This window comes from Mrakia frigida, assembly GCF_051309035.1.
Source record: "Mrakia frigida strain ATCC 22029 unplaced genomic scaffold BDY24scaffold_1, whole genome shotgun sequence".
Taxonomy (NCBI): Eukaryota; Fungi; Basidiomycota; class Tremellomycetes; order Cystofilobasidiales; family Mrakiaceae; genus Mrakia; species Mrakia frigida.
This window is the reverse complement of record NW_027481280.1, coordinates 90,463-106,838: the sequence shown is the minus strand read 5'-3', so window position 1 is coordinate 106,838 and position 16,376 is coordinate 90,463. Positions and strand designations below refer to the sequence as shown.

The window sequence follows — 16,376 nt, the reverse complement described above, 5'->3', positions numbered from 1 at the left end:
CAAAACAAGAGATCGAGAGCGAGCGAAATCAGTCGGTTCGCTTCAACGCTTGCGAAAAAAGCGTAGAGACCTAGGGAATATCTGTCTAACGAGCACCAAGCTGAACTAGATCTCCTTCTACCTCTCCCTCCCAGATTCCAAACTCGACGTCCAGCTCGCCCTCGTCCTCCTTATCATCGATAAATGAAGGTCGATTCGGCGCGCTCGGGGCTGTTCGAGGAAGAGGGAGAGGAGGAGAGATGAGGAGAGTGATGGATAGGGACTGTCGATGGCGACGAGGGGGATGGGAAGATGTAGAGGAAAGTAGAGAGGTCGAGGTCGGTGAGGGAGATGGTTTGAGGACAGCAGAAACAGGCTGAAAGAGAGAAGAGAGAAGAGGGAGGGTGGATCGGTGAGCTTCGACGTTCTCGTCTCGCTCGAGATAAGGAAAGAGGAAGAGCTCTCGCCTTCCACTGATCTATACACAACGGCTCTAGGCTCCCTTTGGAAGCTCCTTGAACTTCTGTCATTTCTGGTTGAGGTCCCAGAGGAGCAGAGGGCCGAGGAAAACGCACCCATTCTGTCCTCATCGCCAGATCTCGACGGCGTTCCTCTGAGCTAGGTCCTTGGAGACGCCCGTAGAGCCACCCTCCGATGACGAGAATGAAAAAGAGAGCTGCTGATGCACCTACGCTGATCTGAAGATCGAATTCAAGAAGAAGAGGTCAGGAATGTAGGGAGGAAGGAGCGCCGAGTGAGCTCGGCTGCCAGATGAAAGATCAGAGACGGACGATGAACGTGCTTGCCTGTTTGAAGGAGGATCGAGTCAGTTCCGAGTGAAGATATAGAACTAAGAAGGTGTTCAAGAGCTGACCATAAAATCGTGAAAGAAGTGAGAATTGGGTAGCTGTGGAGGTTTGGGGATCGAGGAGGAGGAAGACGACCTCGGGCGACGAAGGAGTTGAGCGAAACTCAAGCACGAGGTGGCTTCAGCCTGCTCTCTGCTCCCTTCAAACTCCCACATAGAGGGGTCAGGGTCCACTCAATCGGATAGACGCTCTGCAAAGATGGACATCAAGCGAAAACGATCAGACACCAAATCCCAATCCGGCGACGAGGGCGAGGAGCAGAAGACGGAGGGAGGAGCTCGAGGAGCTCACGGAGGGAAGCTCAAGGGGAATGCACTTCGAATGAAGGATCTTGGAGAGGGAGAGGTGGAAGGTGGCAAGCTCGAAGGGAAATGGAGGAAGAAGTGGTGAGTTTATCTTCTTGACTGTATCCTTCGTTGAGCTTGAGATGGCGGTTGGGGAGGGAAGGAAGAAGAGGGAGAGTAAGAGAGCTCAAGTCCTCGGATTCGTCCCTCTGCTCGTCGTTCCTCTTCCACTTACATCTGGACCTCCGAATCCTCGAATATCACATCTGAGTGCCCTATCTGACCATTTGGCATCTTCCCTTTTCCCACGATCTCGTCTGTAGGTACCAAATTCATCGACCCAAGAACCCTCCTCCTCCCCCTCCCCTTTCGCTCGACGACGCTCCCGTTCTCCCTGTCTCAACAGCCAGCATCTTCAGCATCCTGTCCTATACCTGGATAACACCCATCATGAAGCTCGGTTACCAGGTACGCTCCCTTTCAGAGAAGGAGGGAAGGCAGGGATTTTCTCGCTTCCTCGCTCGAGTCGCCTCGGTCGAGCGCTCTTTCTTTGTTCGTCGCTGATCTCTTCTCGTCCCTCCCTCCTTCCATCCAAATATAGCGTCCTCTGCAAGCTACAGACCTCTGGAAGATGGATGAGACTCGAGGTACGCATGGTTTACGAAAAAAAAACTTCCCTGTTTCTCCCCGCAACCAAGCTCCCTCGCAGCCTCTCACAATCGATCCAGGGAGAGACATCCAACTCTCCTCTGACACACTCTTCCTTCCGCTTCTCACAGAGGCTGAACGACTCGCTTCTCGACTCTTCAAGGACTTTGATAAACGTCGACTCGCCGCTGAGGACTACAACGAACGACTTTCGAAGGGAGAGGTCAAGCCGTCGATCAAGCGTCGGCTCGAATGGATGTTCTCACGAGGGAAGGGTAGCTCTGAGGAGCAGGAGAAGGAGTGGAGGAGTGAGGGTGGATCCGGGAAGAGGAAGCCTAGTTTGGCTTACGCTATCAACGACGGGATCTGGAAGGTGAGTTGCGAAGAGGACGAGACGGGGCCTGGGACGCGTCTCGACCGAAGCTGATGTTGTTTCTCGATCTCTTCCCAGTTCTTCTGGTCTGGAGGTCTCTTCAAGGTTTTTGGAGATACCGCTGGGTTAATGGGACCTCTCGTCACCAAGCAGATCATTCGTTCGTCTCCTTTGCCATCGTTGCTTCCTCGACCGACGCGTCTGAACTTTCCCGCTCCCTCTCCTCCCTCCCTTCTCGCAGTCTTCGCTCAGTCTCGAGCTCGACACTCGGCGGATCCGGAATCCAACCCTCAACCTCACATCGGACGTGGAATCGGAATGGCTTTCGGTCTCTTCTTCCTCACGGTCTTCGCCTCTGTGTGCCAGCATCAGGCGAGTTGTCGATCTGTCTCATCCCTCACGAGTTCAGTTGCTGACTTCTCGTTTCTTTGCTCAGTTCTTCTGGAGGTCAATGTCCGTCGGAGTCTCAGCTCGAGCTAGTCTCTCAACCTGCGTCTATCGAACCGCCATGGTCCTCACTCAGAAGGAGCGATCTCACCTCACCAACGGAAAGTTGCTCTCGCATCTCTCTGCCGACATCTCGAGGGTCGATTACGCCTTCCAATGGTGAGTTTCCATCTCCTCGATGCTCGACGCTGCCTGAGCTAACGATGCGTCTCGCCTTTGTCTGTCAGGTTCCATGCTTGGTGGACCGCTCCCATCCAACTCGCCATCACTGCCGTTCTTCTCATCCTTCAGATCGGACCTTCAGCGCTCGTCGGTATCGCCCTCTTCATCTTCCTCACTCCCGTACAAACTCGAGTGATGAGGATGCAGTTCCAGGTCAGGAAGTCGAGCATGAAGGTGAGCTTCTCGTCCGTCTCCCGTCCCTTGCAGACGAACCGAACAGAACTGACTCTTCCTCTCCTGCTCTTTCAGTGGACCGACTCTCGTTCTCGTCTTCTCCAAGAACTCCTCGGCTCCTTCGCCATCATCAAGTACTTCACCCTTGAGAGGCCTTTCCTTGAGCGTGAGTGCAGCCCCGAACAAGGTACCTTAGCGTTTTCGGTTGACGTCTGACCTCTTCTCTCTCTCTTCTGCGCTCCCTCCCAGGAATCAACACCATCCGAGGCAACGAGCTCGTCGGGATTCGAAAGATCCTGATCATTCGAGCTGCCAACCAGGCCATCGCCATGAGTTTGCCCACTCTCGCCGCTGTCGTCTCGTTCATCGCTTACGTCGGAAGTGGCAACGAGCTGTAAACTCACTTCTTTTCGCAACTCTCGACGAGATCCTCTCGACTCTGACACGTCTCTTTATCTCTCGTTCTTCTTGCAGCGATCCCGCCAAGATCTTTACCGCTCTCTCCCTCTTTCAACTCCTCCGTCAACCCCTCATGTTCCTCCCTCGAGCCCTCAGCGCCATCGCCGACGCGTCTTCTGCTCTTGAACGACTCGAAGTCGTCTTCATGGCCGAAACGATGGAGGACGCTCGAAACATCAACCCTTCAGCCAAGCTCGGGATCAACGTCGTCGATGCCTCGTTCGAATGGTCGACTGCTTCTCCAGAGACTGAAGCGGAACTGAAGTCGAGTTCCGGACGAGGAGGTGGAGGAGGAGGGAGAGGAGGCAAGGGAGGGAAAAGAGGGAAGAAGTCAGAGCGGTCGTCGATCGAGGCTGGGGCGAAGGTCGAGGAGCAGAAGGAGCCGTTCAAGGTCGAGGGATTGAACATGGTGGTCGAGCGAGGTCAGCTCTGTGCTTTGGTTGGTGGAGTGGGGAGTGGGAAGTCGTCGATTCTGGCTGGGCTGATTGGGGAGATGAAACAGACGAAGGGAGACGTGTGAGTTGGCTCGCTCTCACTTCCCGTTGGACTGTCTTTGCTGACCGTTGAATCTTCTTCCTTAGCATCTTCGGAGGTCGAGTCGCCTACTGTGCTCAATCTGCTTTCATCACCAACGCTACTCTGAGAGACAACAGTGAGTAAGCTCGTCGAACCCCGCAACGAGAGCTGAAACTGATCCTCTTCTCTTCTCCTTTCTTCAGTCGTCTTCGGTCAGGATTGGGACGAGGAACGATATTGGCAAGCTGTGACCGACTCGAGCTTGATTGCCGACTGCGAGCTGCTTCCCGATGGAGATCTCTCGGAGATCGGAGAGAAGGTTAGTCGTTTCCTCCTCGGCGAGGTCCGAGACGCGTCGTTCTTCCATGTCGCTGACTCTTCCTCTTGATTTCTCAGGGAATCAACCTCTCAGGAGGTCAGAAACAACGTGTAAACGTCGCTCGTGCTCTCTATAACAACGCCGACATTGTTATCTTGTTCGTGAATCGTCTTTTCCTCTGTCTCGCCGTTCTAAAGCTGACCGACCACGTCTTGCCTCTGCTAGCGATGATCCTCTATCCGCCGTCGATGCTCACGTCGCTCAAAGCCTCTTCCAGGACGCCATGATCGGAGCTCTCAAGTCCAAAGGGAAGACCGTCCTTCTCGGTCAGTCTGCATCCTCTTCTCTCCTCAACCTCTCCTTTCTTCGTCCCTCGCTCACCTTGCCTTTCGTTCAACCTCAGTCACCCACGCTCTCCACATCCTTCCTGAAGTTGACTTCATCTAGTAGGTTCAGCTTCATCCTCGCTACTCGCCATTCGAAACTGACATTTCTTCCTCTCAGCACCGTCGAGAACGGAGTCGTCGTCGAACAGGGGACGTATCCAGGGCTGATGGCGAGCAAAGGAGCCTTCTTCCGACTTCAGGAGGAGCACGGTGGTAACTCTCAAAAGCACGACGAGGAGGATGAAGTCGCCGAGGAGGATGCCATCGAACAGATCAAGGGGTTGGACATTCATACGAGGAAGGAGAAGCTCAAGATTCGGTCGGGTGCTGAAGGGACTGGGAAGCTCGAGGTTCGCCCGTCTCGTTCTCATTCTCGTCGAGTGTCTTTATATATCCTTGCTGATCTTGGCTTCCTTTTCATCTCCAGGGTCGACTCATGAAGGCCGAGAAGAGAACCGTCGGATCGGTTTCGAAGTTCGTCGCGTCCTTTTCCGTCCTTTCGATCTCGTTTCTTTCGATGTCGCTGTTGACGCTCCCATCTCGACTCGTCCTGCTACCAGAACCGTCTACAGGGATTACCTTCGAGCTGGGAAGGGAAAGCTCACTCTTCCTTTGGTGATCGGTTCGGCAAGTCTGATGCAAGGGGCTCAGATTATGTCGAGCGTCTGGCTCGGTTCGTCCTCTTCTTTCTCTTTTTCATCTTCAACAGCCGTTCTGACTGCTCCCTTCTGCTCTCATTCTCAGTGTACTGGCAATCGGATCACTTCAACACTGGCTTAGGCTTCTACATGGGCCTCTACGCGATGTTCGGAGTGCTTCAAGCGGTAAGTCGTTTCTTGTCGTTGAAACCGCGACTTGATCGAGATCCTGACCTTCCCTTCACTCCAGTTCTTCACCTTATCTATGGGCTGCTCGATGGGACTCTTGTCCTACCTCGCTTCTGGTCGTCTCCATCACAACTCGGTCTCGAGACTGTTCTTCGCTCCGATGTCTCTTTTCAACTCGACGCCTCGTGAGTATCTCTGATTCTCTTCTAGCCCTGTTCTTCGCTGACACGAGGTATTCTATTCTCAGTTGGTCGAATCATGAGCGTCTTCGGAAGGGATATCGACACTGTGGACAATCAACTCGCCGACTCTCTTCGAATGGCTGCGATGGTCAGTCTCCTCCTCCCCCCCTCCTTTCGTTCACATATCTGACGCTACCTCTCCTCTCTTCAGGTACTTGGGAACGTTCTCGGATCAACTATCCTTATCGTGCGTTCTTCGAGCTACTCTATTCGAGCAATCAAGACTGACGCTTTTCGTTTCTCTCTCTCGCCCTCCTCAGGCCATCTACTTCCCTTACTTCTTAGCAGCTGTCGCGGTGATCCTCGTTGGATACGCCTATTTCGCTAGTTACTATCGAGCCTCAGCCCGAGAAGTGAGCTTACCATTTGAGGGACGCTTTCGAGACGTCGAACTGATCGCGTCTTCCTCCCCTTGTTCTCGACAGCTCAAACGACTTGGTCAGCCTCTCCTCCGCCAGCTTCCCTCGATACTTCTGAGCTGATCTCGCTCTTTCTTTCCATGCAGACGCTATGCTCCGATCTCTCCTCTATGCACACTTTTCCGAATCTCTGTCGGGTCTCGCAACGATTCGAGGTCCGTCTCACCCATCCTTTCTACGTCGCGTTGGCCGAAGAAACTCGCTGATAAACCCTTTTTTTTTTTCAGCTTACGGCGAGTCGCCCGCTTTTATCAAACAGAATGCCGCATACATGGATCTCGAAAATCGAGGTTCGTCTGACGTTCGAAGACGCGTGTTTGCCCTTCGCTGACTCTCTCCCTGTTTGCTCCTTCAGCTTACTTCCTCACCGTCACCAATCAAAGATGGCTGTGAGCTTGTCTCCTAAGCTCTGCGGGAGGAGGCGAGGCAGATTCTGACCGTCACCCTGTTTTTCATCCTGCGCAGAGCGATTCGACTCGACTCTCTGGGTGCAGTGATGTCCTTCGTCGTCGCCATCATGTGTGTCGTAGGTGTAAACGGAATCTCAGCAGCCCAAGTCGGCCTGGTGCTATCCTTTACGTGAGTTGTAGTACCTCTGCGCTGTCGAAGCTCGTCGAAAGTCGATTTAGCGTGAGCTGACCATCGTTTCGTTCCCCTTCTTCACCCTTTCTTCCTCCCCCTTTCCCCCTGTTTTTAAAATGTCAGCGTCTCACTCACCCAGCAGTTTGGTATGATCACTCGGTAAATTCTTCTCCCAGACTTCGGAGATCCTCCCTTCCCCCGCCGCGTCTCGTCGTGCTGATCGCCTTTCTTTCTTTCTCTCTTTCTTGATCTTCTTCACCAGTCAAACCGCCGAAGTCGAGAACAACATGAACGCTGTGGAAAGAGTTGTTCACTACAGCTCTGACCGCCTGGCGCAGGAAGCTCCCTACGAGATTGAGAAGTCGAAACCCGCTGCTTCTTGGCCCTCGAAAGGAGCTCTCGTTTTCGAGGACGTCGTGATGGCCTACCGGGAAGATCTACAGCCTGCAAGTCTCTCCTTCTTGATTTACAGCGTGCGAGTCTACGAAACTGACCATTTCACTCTTCCTCAGGTTCTGCACGGAATGTGAGCGGCCTCTCGATCCTCTCCTGTTTCGAACGCGGGCACAGAGCTGAGTTCGCCTCCCCCTCGGTTTACATAGCTCCATGGACATCAAGGTGGGAGAGAAGATTGGAATCGTAGGACGGACTGGAGCTGGAAGTGAGTCCCTCTGTTTCTACGTCCCGTCGCGTCGGAGCGCTGACCCCGTTCCGTCCTCTTTCCTCAGAATCATCGATCATGTCGGCCCTCTTCCGTCTCGTAGAGTGAGGTCCTGATGATGTATTCACTACCATCATCTTCTCTGATCCCTTTGTTTCCTTTCTGCCTTCCAGAATCTCCTCGGGGACGATCTTCGTCGACGGTATCGACATCTCGACCCTCGGACTTGTCGACCTTCGAAGCAAGATCAGCATCATTCCTCAGGTTTGTCGACCTTCCGATTCCTTCTTCACCCCTCAGTACTGATCCAGCATATTCTTTCGACCTACAGGACCCTCAACTGTTCAGTGGAACGATTCGAACAAACCTCGATCCCTTCTCGGAGAAGACGGATCATGAGCTGTGGTCCGCGCTCAAGCGTGCTTACCTCGTCCCTGAGCTGTCTTCTCTGCCCGAGAGGGAGAAGGGAGACGACATGCACGCTGGTGGTCGGTTTGGACTGGATACGGTCGTCGACGACGACGGGTGCAACTTGAGCGTCGGAGGTGAGTCGAAGTGACCAAACGCGGAGTTGGATGTCGAATTCTGACTCTGCTTTTCATCTCTTTTTATCTTCGCAGAGAGAGGATTGGTCTCTTTGGCTCGGGCTCTCGTTAAGGACTCCAAAGTGGTGAGTTGAAGTCGGATCAAGCTGAGTCGCTCTCGACAGAAGTCGGGCCGAGTTGACGTGCCTTCCTTCTTCCCCTCTATAGATCGTGTTGGATGAGGCAACTGGTCAGCAAACTTCTTCCGTCCTCTCCTCCTTTTCGCGTACTGACTTACCTCCTACAGCTTCCGTCGATCTCGAGGTGAGTTTCTATCTTCTTGCTCGCAGCTCGTCCTCCTCCTCTTCTTTCTTTCGGCCAGCTCACTCTCTTTCCCTTCACAGACCGACTCCAAGATTCAGACAACCATCACGAGGGAGTTCAAGGATAAAACTCTGCTCTGTATCGCTCATCGGCTCAGGTTCGTTCGATCTTTCTTCGGTGTGGAACGACCTCGCTTTCTTTCATATTCCTTCTCTTCGTCTCTTCGTCTGACTCCTCTCCCTTTCTTCCCCCATAGAACGATCCTTTCTTATGATCGAATCCTCGTGCTGGACGCCGGAAGAATCGCTGTCAGTCGAATCTTCTCTGGTTCTCGATCCCGTCGCAACTGACCGCGTCCTTCTCCCTTCGCTCACGCTTATTTCCCCTGCCCAGGAGTTCGATACCCCCCTCAACCTCTTCAGCCAAGAGGCTGGTGTGTTCCGTTCGATGTGCGAGAAGAGTCGAATCTCGAGGGAAGACATCGAGCTCGCGACGGAGGGATCCCTGTGAACGATGTCTTCTTCCTTTTCTCTTCTTTAGAATCGCCTTCGCCTTTATGTCTCCTCTTCAATGCTTTGGTAGATAACTTTCTTAGACTCTGCTCTGATTCTACGATGCCCGATATCTACACCTTCTCTAAGAGAGAGATTCGAAGGACGCGCTGAGCGTAGGTCTCTCTCGTTCGACGCAGCTCTTTCAGGACCTTCGAAGACTTCTTCTTTCCCAAAATCGGCTGTTTGAGAGCGAATTGTAGACGCTGGGAGCTAAGGAGGGGGAGCGGAACGAGCAAATCGGATGGGACGACGTTTCAGCTTTCACGAGGTCAACGCGTTCCGTAGTCTTTCGCAGATCTTTCGAGACTCGAGGATACCTCGGCCCACAGAATCTAGAGGGAGCAAAAAGAGAACTTCGATCGTCGCCCTAGAACCCAGCCCCACGGTCCGTTGTTTCTGCGGTTCCAAAGAGCAGCGTGGGGAAGAGAGGCTCATCAAAGGGACGCGTCGAACTTTCTACCCGTCCTTCCTCTCGTCTTCTAAAAACAAGAACAAAGAGCTAGACAACACGTTTGGCTGTTTGAGGGACTCACGCTAGAGGCCAAAGTGACGTGCGAGGTTGATTCCCGAGGGAACGATTTGAAGGGGAAGGTTCGACAAGCAGTCTCACCTTGCTGGGCTCCTCGTTCTCTCCTTGTTTTCCTCGAGCTTCAAGATAGCTTCGAATTCTCCCTCTGCTTTTTTCTTCCTTCCCCCAACCATCAGCTTCTCTCTCTCCAAACCCATCCTGGTCTCCTCCATCCTACCTTTTACTCCCATCCTCAAAGCTCTCGAGGCAATAACAACCTTCACTCGGAACTTAACCTCCTCCGAAAGCGTCGAACTCGAGCTCACCTCTTCTTCTTCGTGCGCCTTCTCCTCCCTTTTCCCTTCTCCCCTCCCTCTTCCCACTCTCGCCATGTCCTCTTCCTTTGGAAACTACGCCTTCCCTCCCCCTTCACTTCCAGCACCCATCCTCACCAACGGCGGGAGTCGTAAAAACTCGTTCGCTGGGCTCTCTTTGTCGACGCCAACCTCGCCGTCCTTCTCCTCCACCTCCAAGATCTTTCACGCTCTTCCCTCGAGCTCCAACAACAATCGGCGGAGATCCTCGAATCCGATCGTCTACGGAAGGAAGAGATCTAGAACGGCCTTCTTCTTCCTCTTCGTTCTCCTCGTGGGAGGGTGGTTCTTGTTCAGGAGAGAAGTCGAGGGAGGGCTCGACGCAGCTTCGGCGATTTCTGGAGCTTTTCTGAAGCAAGGGAAGGAAGGGGAGAGAGTGGGAAGAATCAGAATGAAGGAGATGAGGCAGGAGCTGATGGACCAGCTGTCAGGTTCTCCTCGTGAGTTCGCGTCTTTCTTTCAGCCCTTATCGTTTCGTCGAGGAGATCTCCGCTCGACCCCTCTTTCTGATCCCTTCTCCTTTCACGTCTTGATCTTCCCTTCAGGCCGATCTCCTTCATCGAACCATCGTGTAGCTGGCTCCACTCATCCAGTTGGAACGACCACCGATTCGTCTCTACCCCCTCCTCCCCTCACGAACAATCAAGAACTTTCCGCCCTCCTCCTCTTCCTCTCCTCCTCCTCAACCAACGTTCTTCCCTCCACCATCGACCCATCAGCACCCCTCAACCCAGATCACGTCCTCTCTCACTCGCTACCCTTATCTTCTGGCGCGAGGGAGGCTGCTTTGAAGGAGATGGAGAAGGAGGCGTGGACGACATGGCCCGTCGTGCTCGTGGGACGGGAAGGGGATTTCTGGACCAAGGAGGCGAGAGATTTGTTGAGTGGGGAGCGGTACTTTGGCAAGAAGCAGGAAGGACTCGGACTGGTGTACATTGATCGACGTCGTGAGTATCTTCGTCTCTTTCTTCGGCACTCTCTTTCCTCTGGTTCGTCGCGTCGAATCGCTGGCGTAAGATCTCAGCTGATTTAAATCTTCATCTTCTTTTCTTACCAGCCGATACGCTCGTTCTCACTCCCCTCCTCACTCGTCTTACTTCGACCACAACCCTTCCCTCGGTCCTCATCGGAGGCGTCCCCGTCGGAGGGTTCGAACATCTCAAGATCCTGCACGACTCCAACAAGCTCGCAGGCATCCTCACTCACGCCGGCGCTACCATCGGTCGAGATCTTGAGGAGAGGAAGATCAAGGAGCGACGAATTGCCCTGGCGAAGAGGCAGCAGGGAAAGTAGGCGACCAACCAACTTTCTCTCGCCCGTCGTTCATCTTGTGTTTGTCGTCGTTCTGTTTCGCATGTGCTCTTCTCCCTGTCTTCCGTCGTACCCCTCACTTCTTGTGGCCCTTTATTTTGTGCTTACGTCTCTATCTATCTCTCGTAGTCTATCTACTGCATCACCTTCACTTTTCACCACCTTGCCGTCTCTCCCACAGCTCACTTTCTTTTTTGCTCCCTTCTCGTTATTCGACCCCAAAGGACCCGGACTCTTCCCCCACTCTCTAGCAAGCTCAGCTCGCTCTCCTCTAGCATACCTTTCCTTCTCTTTTTTCCTTGGGCCTTTGCTTCTTTTCCTCTCCCTTGCTTTCGAATCAGCGTCGTCCTTTGCTTTTTGTCCCTTCTCACGTTTTGTTCAGGTCGTGATCAGGATCCGACCCCTCTATCAGCTATCTATCTTCTTCTAGTGTATGGATCCTTTGGCATCGGAGGTAGCTGGCCCTCCGGAGGAGAACCTTCTCGAGAGACATCGTCGACGTTGTGCCTCAACGCGTTTGGTCAGATCCAACCTCGTGTGAAGTTTCTTTTCGGTCGAAGGTAGACTGGTTTCGACTGCAAGCTTTGGAATCGGTTTCCAAGAGCAAGGAATCCCAACGAAGGCACGGAGACGGTAACCTCGTTTCGTCTTCCTTTGATCAAAGGGAGCCTCGACGCGTCGACCCCTGTGCTTCGACTTCACTTCGTCTTTCTTCTCCTCCTTCGCTCTGGGATGGAAGAGGAACTGACATGGTGGGAAGGGTACAAGTCTGATCTGGAATGGAACTGAAGGAGTCTCTCATCAACCACATCAGTCCCAACTTCTCACTTCCAAACCAAAACAAAGCCAGCCCAACTTCTCAGACACCAACCTCCTCCTTACCCAAACCGACCCACCTCTCCTACCCAACTCAAACTAAAAAGATGTTCTCTTCCTCCTCAACCAACTCTTCTCTCTCCTCCTACCCCTTCTCCTCCTCTCCCTTCATCGTCCTCGGATCCTCCTCCTCCATCAACTCCACCTGCAACCGATCCTCTCCTCCCAACTTTGTCGCTCGACTCATCATCTCGTCGACCTCCAAACGATCCAAGGACTCGGTCATCCCCAAGCAATCTATCTCGCCCAGCAAGCCATCAAAGAAAAAACTGAGGGAGAGGGCGGCGAAGAGGGAGAGGAGGAGTGTGACGATCTCGTCGGTGGAGGATTTGGAGGGCATGATGGGAGGGTTCTGGGAGGATGCTGCGAAGGAGGCTGGGTTCTAGATTAGTGAATTTGGGACGTGGCGCTACTTTACGACTGAAACGAACCCTCTCTCGATGATCTTCCCTCACTGTCTCGCGGCTCATTAAATAAAATCCAAAGCGACGCGTCTCTCCTCCGTTTTCCCTCCTTGCCTGTTTGTGCTTCCATTCTTCTCTTCTAGAGTCTATCGCCATACGAAAAAAAAACGACATGATCATCGAATCCGGCTCGAGAATAGAAGAAATAGATGCAAGAAAGCGAAAAGCAGATGCTCAATCCCTCCCAGCGCGCGTCCAATCCACTCCTCCATCCGCTCCCCATCTCTCCTTCAACCACTCGTCCGCTGCGTCCACCAAGCCATGACAAGGTCAGTTCGAGCCTGGTCGTCCAAACTCAATCATCGACGAGACTCACCCTCCTTGAAATGACCCGTCTCGAAGAACCCTCGACTCGCACTCAACGGACTCGGATGCACACTCCTCAGCACGAGGTTCGTCTTCTCGTCGACCCCAGCACCCTCCAAAGCCTTCTCGGCGTGCTTTCCCCAGCACATGAAGACTTTCCCCTTCCCTCCAGCTGTCGACGAGGGGTGACCCAGGAGACGAAGGATCGAACGGGTGAACGGTTCCCAGCCTGCTTTGGAGTGGGAAGCGGCCTGAAGAAGGATAGATAGAGATAAAGAGGAGAGCGATTAGGCGGGAGTCGACGAAAGGCAGAGATGCGAAGGACGGAGGAAAAGACGAGGGGGACGCACGGTGTTGGCTCGAACGGTGAGGGACGTGTTGAGAAGGAGGACGCCTTGGGTTGCGAGGGAGGTGAGGTCGCTGGGAGAGACGGAAGAAGAGGCACAAGATCAATACACACTCTCCGCTCGAAAGATGGGAGTCAAGGAAGGGAGAGGGAGAACGCACCCGTTCTTCGGAACCTCGAACGAAGGATACTCGATCTTGATCTCCTTGTAGATGTTTCTCAAGCTCGGAGGGACCTGAACTCCCTTCCTGACCGAGAACGAGAGACCGTGAGCCTGGCCAGCTGTGTGAATCAGAAATCAGACCTGGGTCAGCAGCTGAGGCGAGAGCAGGAAGAAAGGAGAGAGGGAGAGAAGAGGAACGGACGTTGATGGTAAGGACTGTTCGTGCATTCAAGCAAAGACAGACACGGATCGATGAGCTTTTTCGGTTTTCAGAACTATCGATAGAAGACATTAGAGCACTTACTCCTGTCCTATGATGACGAGCTTCACCTCATCGAGCTTGGAGAGTCGAGAGAACGAGTAGATGTCCTCCTCTGTTGTTTGAGAACGAGCGAAGCTCACCAAATGGTCAGCTCGCCTGTCTGCCTTCCTCCCTTCTCTGCCTCGCATCGAGCGAGGTTCGAAAAGGATAACTCACTAGGTGGGAAAACCTTTGCACTCTTCCACTCCTTGTCCAAGAACGCCTTGAGCTACACGTCGACACCAACAAACCCGAAGGTCAGCTTTCTCCCTTCCCTCCCTCTGGTCCTCTCCTCGCGTCCTCCACTCACAGCCAAGAAACCAGGAGCGGCCAAATCTCCCCTCAAGGCCTCCAACCAGTCCTCTCCCATCGTGCTCATCTCCAGCTCGAGCAGAGGCAGATTGACTGCCTTGTCGAGTCCAGGGAAGAGCCGTTCGAAGGTCGCAACCGTCTCGTCTGAGGGAGGGAGGGAAGGAGCTACTGCTTTTGCTGGGAGGGTGGAGAGGAAGGGAAGAGTAGCTTGCTTAAGAGTTGAGGAGGAGGAGGCTTTGGGTTTGGGTTTAGATGCTGATTTGGGAGCTTTGAAGCGAGAAAGATCCGACGGAGCTTTGGAGGAGGAAGAGGAAGCTGAAGGAATCGTCTCGTCGTCGTCGATGGCAGCCTTGGAGGAAGGGGTGGGTTTGGAGGAGGAAGCGATGGCGTTTGGGATGGAGCTTGAGACTGAGAGGGTGCGGGCGAGGAGTTTGGGCGTGCGGGAGGCGGGCATCGTGGGCAGGAAGGAAGAGAAAGACGGAAGGGAGGAGGGAGAGGAACGGAGGCGACCTCGATTCGTGTTTGGTTCGTCGTCAGGCGTCGGGAAGGATAGAGAATCATCTGAGAGAACAAGTGATTAGATAACTACATAAGGTATACAGGACAATAGTAATAGTCTAGGAAGGCAACGGATCAGCAGCAGTGGGAAAAACGAAAACAAGCAAAAGAGACGGAACGAGAAGGTCGTGAAGCGAGAGGCATGCGATGCTCTGCGAACGTAAAGAGAGAGAGTCCAACTCAAACCATGTTCTCGGGAATCTTCAGCCGCAACGAAGACCCCGAAAATCTCTCCTCGAGTCCACCGTCCTCCTCCTTGATCTTGGGTGGTTTCGATTCTGAGACGTCGTCGTCCTCGAACTCCCCGAGCCCAGCAGCTCTCCACGAAGCAAGATCGACGATATCTTGATCTCCTCTCCAGTTGGAGGGGTCATCCATTGGGAAGGCCTCCACGTCGAGGGATCGGATCGAGGTGAGAGGTTGGGTGTGTTGAGAAACGAAGTCCTGCAGAACGAGGACGAGAACGCGACGATGTCAGTCTTCGAGGCGAGATTAAAGAGCTGTATGGAGACGCACCTTTCTTTGACTCGTTCTAGAAAACTGGAGAGATCCGGGCCTCTCCAATCCGCAAGGACGAGACGTCGAGAACCGAGGAGGAGAGAGTTGCCTGACGGTTTCGACCTCGTTCCGTAACCTCCAGCGGCTGATGGGACGGAAACGTTATCGACAGGTCAGTGGAGGTACGGGGCTAAAATAGAAGTGGGGGTACTCACGCGTTGAGGGTGTGCATGAGGGAGATAGAGTAGAGTTTGCCTGTTCGACGACGCGTCGAGAGAACGAGAGCGAAAGGAGTCAGCGCGGAGTCGGACATCGTTGCCGTGATTTTCCTGAAGGCTCACCCTGGATGGCGATGAGGAGAATATAGATGGAGGAGAAGGGAAGGCAGGCAAAGACCGTGAGAGTTCCGAGGACGCAGAGAGCGGGCTGGGAAAAACGCGACGGAGGTCAACTCGAGATGCAACGGCAGAAAGGTCGCTCGAAACCCACAGGAAGCATGGACTCGAAGGTAAGGATGACCAGTCGATCTATCAAGGACTGGGTATCTTCCGTGTCGTGAATTTGCTTGTACAGGAAGAAAATCACTGCGAAACAAAAAACGCGTTGTGAGCAAAAGACGAGGGCAGCGGAAAGGGGAAGGTGAACTCACAGATGGTGGTGATGATGACATCGGTAGCTAGTGTTAAGCTTAACCAGGCGATGAATGAGTTATGGATCTGGGAGGATAGAGGAGGAGCCGATCGCAGGTCAGAACGAGAGCAAGCCGACCAAACGCGTCCGAGTCCAAGTAAACGCATCGAAACTCACCTGGGTCACAGCAGTAGCATTGACCTTTCGAGAAGAGAGGTTTCGAAAGTCAAGTCAGATCGAGAATACGACACGTTCAAACGAGAAAGAGCTGAGCTTACCTTGGTTGCGGAATTGACGCCCTTGCGATGCGACAAACGACAAGTAGGAGAAAGTCAATGTCACAGTTTCTCGTCTGACGGAAATACCCGAGTTTCACTCACAACCATGACTCCTCCTAGTACACTAGCGAGTAGGAGAGGAATGATGCCTGCGAGGAAGACGCGTCGAAGTCTTGGGTTCGCGATGCATTTGTAGCAACGCGCCGAAAAGAAGATCTGAACAGAGATACGGGATCAGCGGGTACCGAAGTGGGCTTATACATCTAACATCAGACGTACCTGAGTCGTCAAAGTGATGGCAGACGTCATGGGAGGCTGGAGAGAGCAAGCGGAACGAAAGTCAGCTTCGAACTAGGTTCCGACGCGATGCAAAGCCTGAAAAGCTGCCTTACCTGAGCATAGGTGAGCCAGTTCCCCGATTCAAAGTATACAAGATCTCCGAAATGTGCGACGAATCTGAGGAAAGAGTTTGCCGAGGGAGGAAAGAAGAAAAGAAAGAAGAACAATCAGCGAAGTCGTTGAAGGAAGAGGTTGAGCGTCGATTCGAGACTGACTTTGTGATCGCGATGCCTCCAGTTTGGAGATCTTGTACGCTAAAGAGGCAAAGAGGAAGATGATCAGCTCTGTACGTGAAAGATCGGG

General features: G+C 53.3%; 5 protein-coding genes across 5 annotated transcripts; 3 read left to right on the top strand and 2 right to left on the bottom strand.

Annotated features, from left to right (window-relative positions):
- Nucleotides 1-85: 85 nt before the first annotated feature.
- Nucleotides 86-1,003, bottom strand: BDY24DRAFT_437346 (uncharacterized protein; the record flags this gene model as incomplete). Its single annotated transcript, XM_076644259.1, has 4 exons — nt 86-262; nt 555-677; nt 771-785; nt 854-1,003. The coding sequence occupies 4 exons, from the start codon at nt 1,001-1,003 to the stop codon at nt 86-88; spliced, it is 465 nt and encodes a 154-aa protein (XP_076500988.1).
- BDY24DRAFT_373031 (ABC protein) lies at nt 1,000-8,885 on the top strand. The gene is made up of 42 exons (XM_076638242.1): nt 1,000-1,234; nt 1,456-1,600; nt 1,734-1,779; nt 1,912-2,153; nt 2,232-2,313; nt 2,395-2,525; nt 2,590-2,759; nt 2,828-2,996; nt 3,072-3,162; nt 3,246-3,390; nt 3,471-3,971; nt 4,037-4,107; nt 4,175-4,290; nt 4,368-4,447; nt 4,516-4,616; nt 4,694-4,736; nt 4,795-5,026; nt 5,104-5,150; nt 5,237-5,349; nt 5,421-5,500; nt 5,565-5,688; nt 5,751-5,833; nt 5,897-5,932; nt 6,006-6,098; nt 6,171-6,183; nt 6,251-6,319; nt 6,392-6,454; nt 6,520-6,553; nt 6,630-6,743; nt 6,870-6,905; nt 7,009-7,192; nt 7,259-7,272; nt 7,349-7,407; nt 7,475-7,511; nt 7,581-7,671; nt 7,739-7,952; nt 8,028-8,077; nt 8,160-8,181; nt 8,239-8,255; nt 8,336-8,412; nt 8,512-8,563; nt 8,649-8,885. The coding sequence occupies exons 1-42, from the start codon at nt 1,047-1,049 to the stop codon at nt 8,763-8,765; spliced, it is 4,392 nt and encodes a 1,463-aa protein (XP_076500987.1). The 5' UTR covers nt 1,000-1,046; the 3' UTR covers nt 8,766-8,885.
- Nucleotides 8,886-9,707: 822 nt separating this feature from the next.
- BDY24DRAFT_367712 (uncharacterized protein) lies at nt 9,708-10,984 on the top strand (the record flags this gene model as incomplete). The annotated part of the gene is made up of 3 exons (XM_076637985.1): nt 9,708-10,131; nt 10,237-10,638; nt 10,749-10,984. The coding sequence occupies 3 exons, from the start codon at nt 9,708-9,710 to the stop codon at nt 10,982-10,984; spliced, it is 1,062 nt and encodes a 353-aa protein (XP_076500986.1).
- Nucleotides 10,985-11,925: 941 nt separating this feature from the next.
- On the top strand, nt 11,926-12,264 carry BDY24DRAFT_410959 (uncharacterized protein; the record flags this gene model as incomplete). The annotated part of the gene is made up of 1 exon (XM_076642868.1): nt 11,926-12,264. The coding sequence occupies one exon, from the start codon at nt 11,926-11,928 to the stop codon at nt 12,262-12,264; it is 339 nt and encodes a 112-aa protein (XP_076500985.1).
- A 252-nt stretch (nt 12,265-12,516) lies between these two features.
- On the bottom strand, nt 12,517-13,828 carry BDY24DRAFT_335233 (uracil-DNA glycosylase; the record flags this gene model as incomplete). The annotated part of the gene is made up of 8 exons (XM_076637186.1): nt 12,517-12,587; nt 12,659-12,899; nt 12,999-13,068; nt 13,156-13,276; nt 13,360-13,373; nt 13,462-13,531; nt 13,636-13,687; nt 13,769-13,828. The coding sequence occupies 8 exons, from the start codon at nt 13,826-13,828 to the stop codon at nt 12,517-12,519; spliced, it is 699 nt and encodes a 232-aa protein (XP_076500984.1).
- Between the last annotated feature and the right edge of the window lie 2,548 nt (nt 13,829-16,376).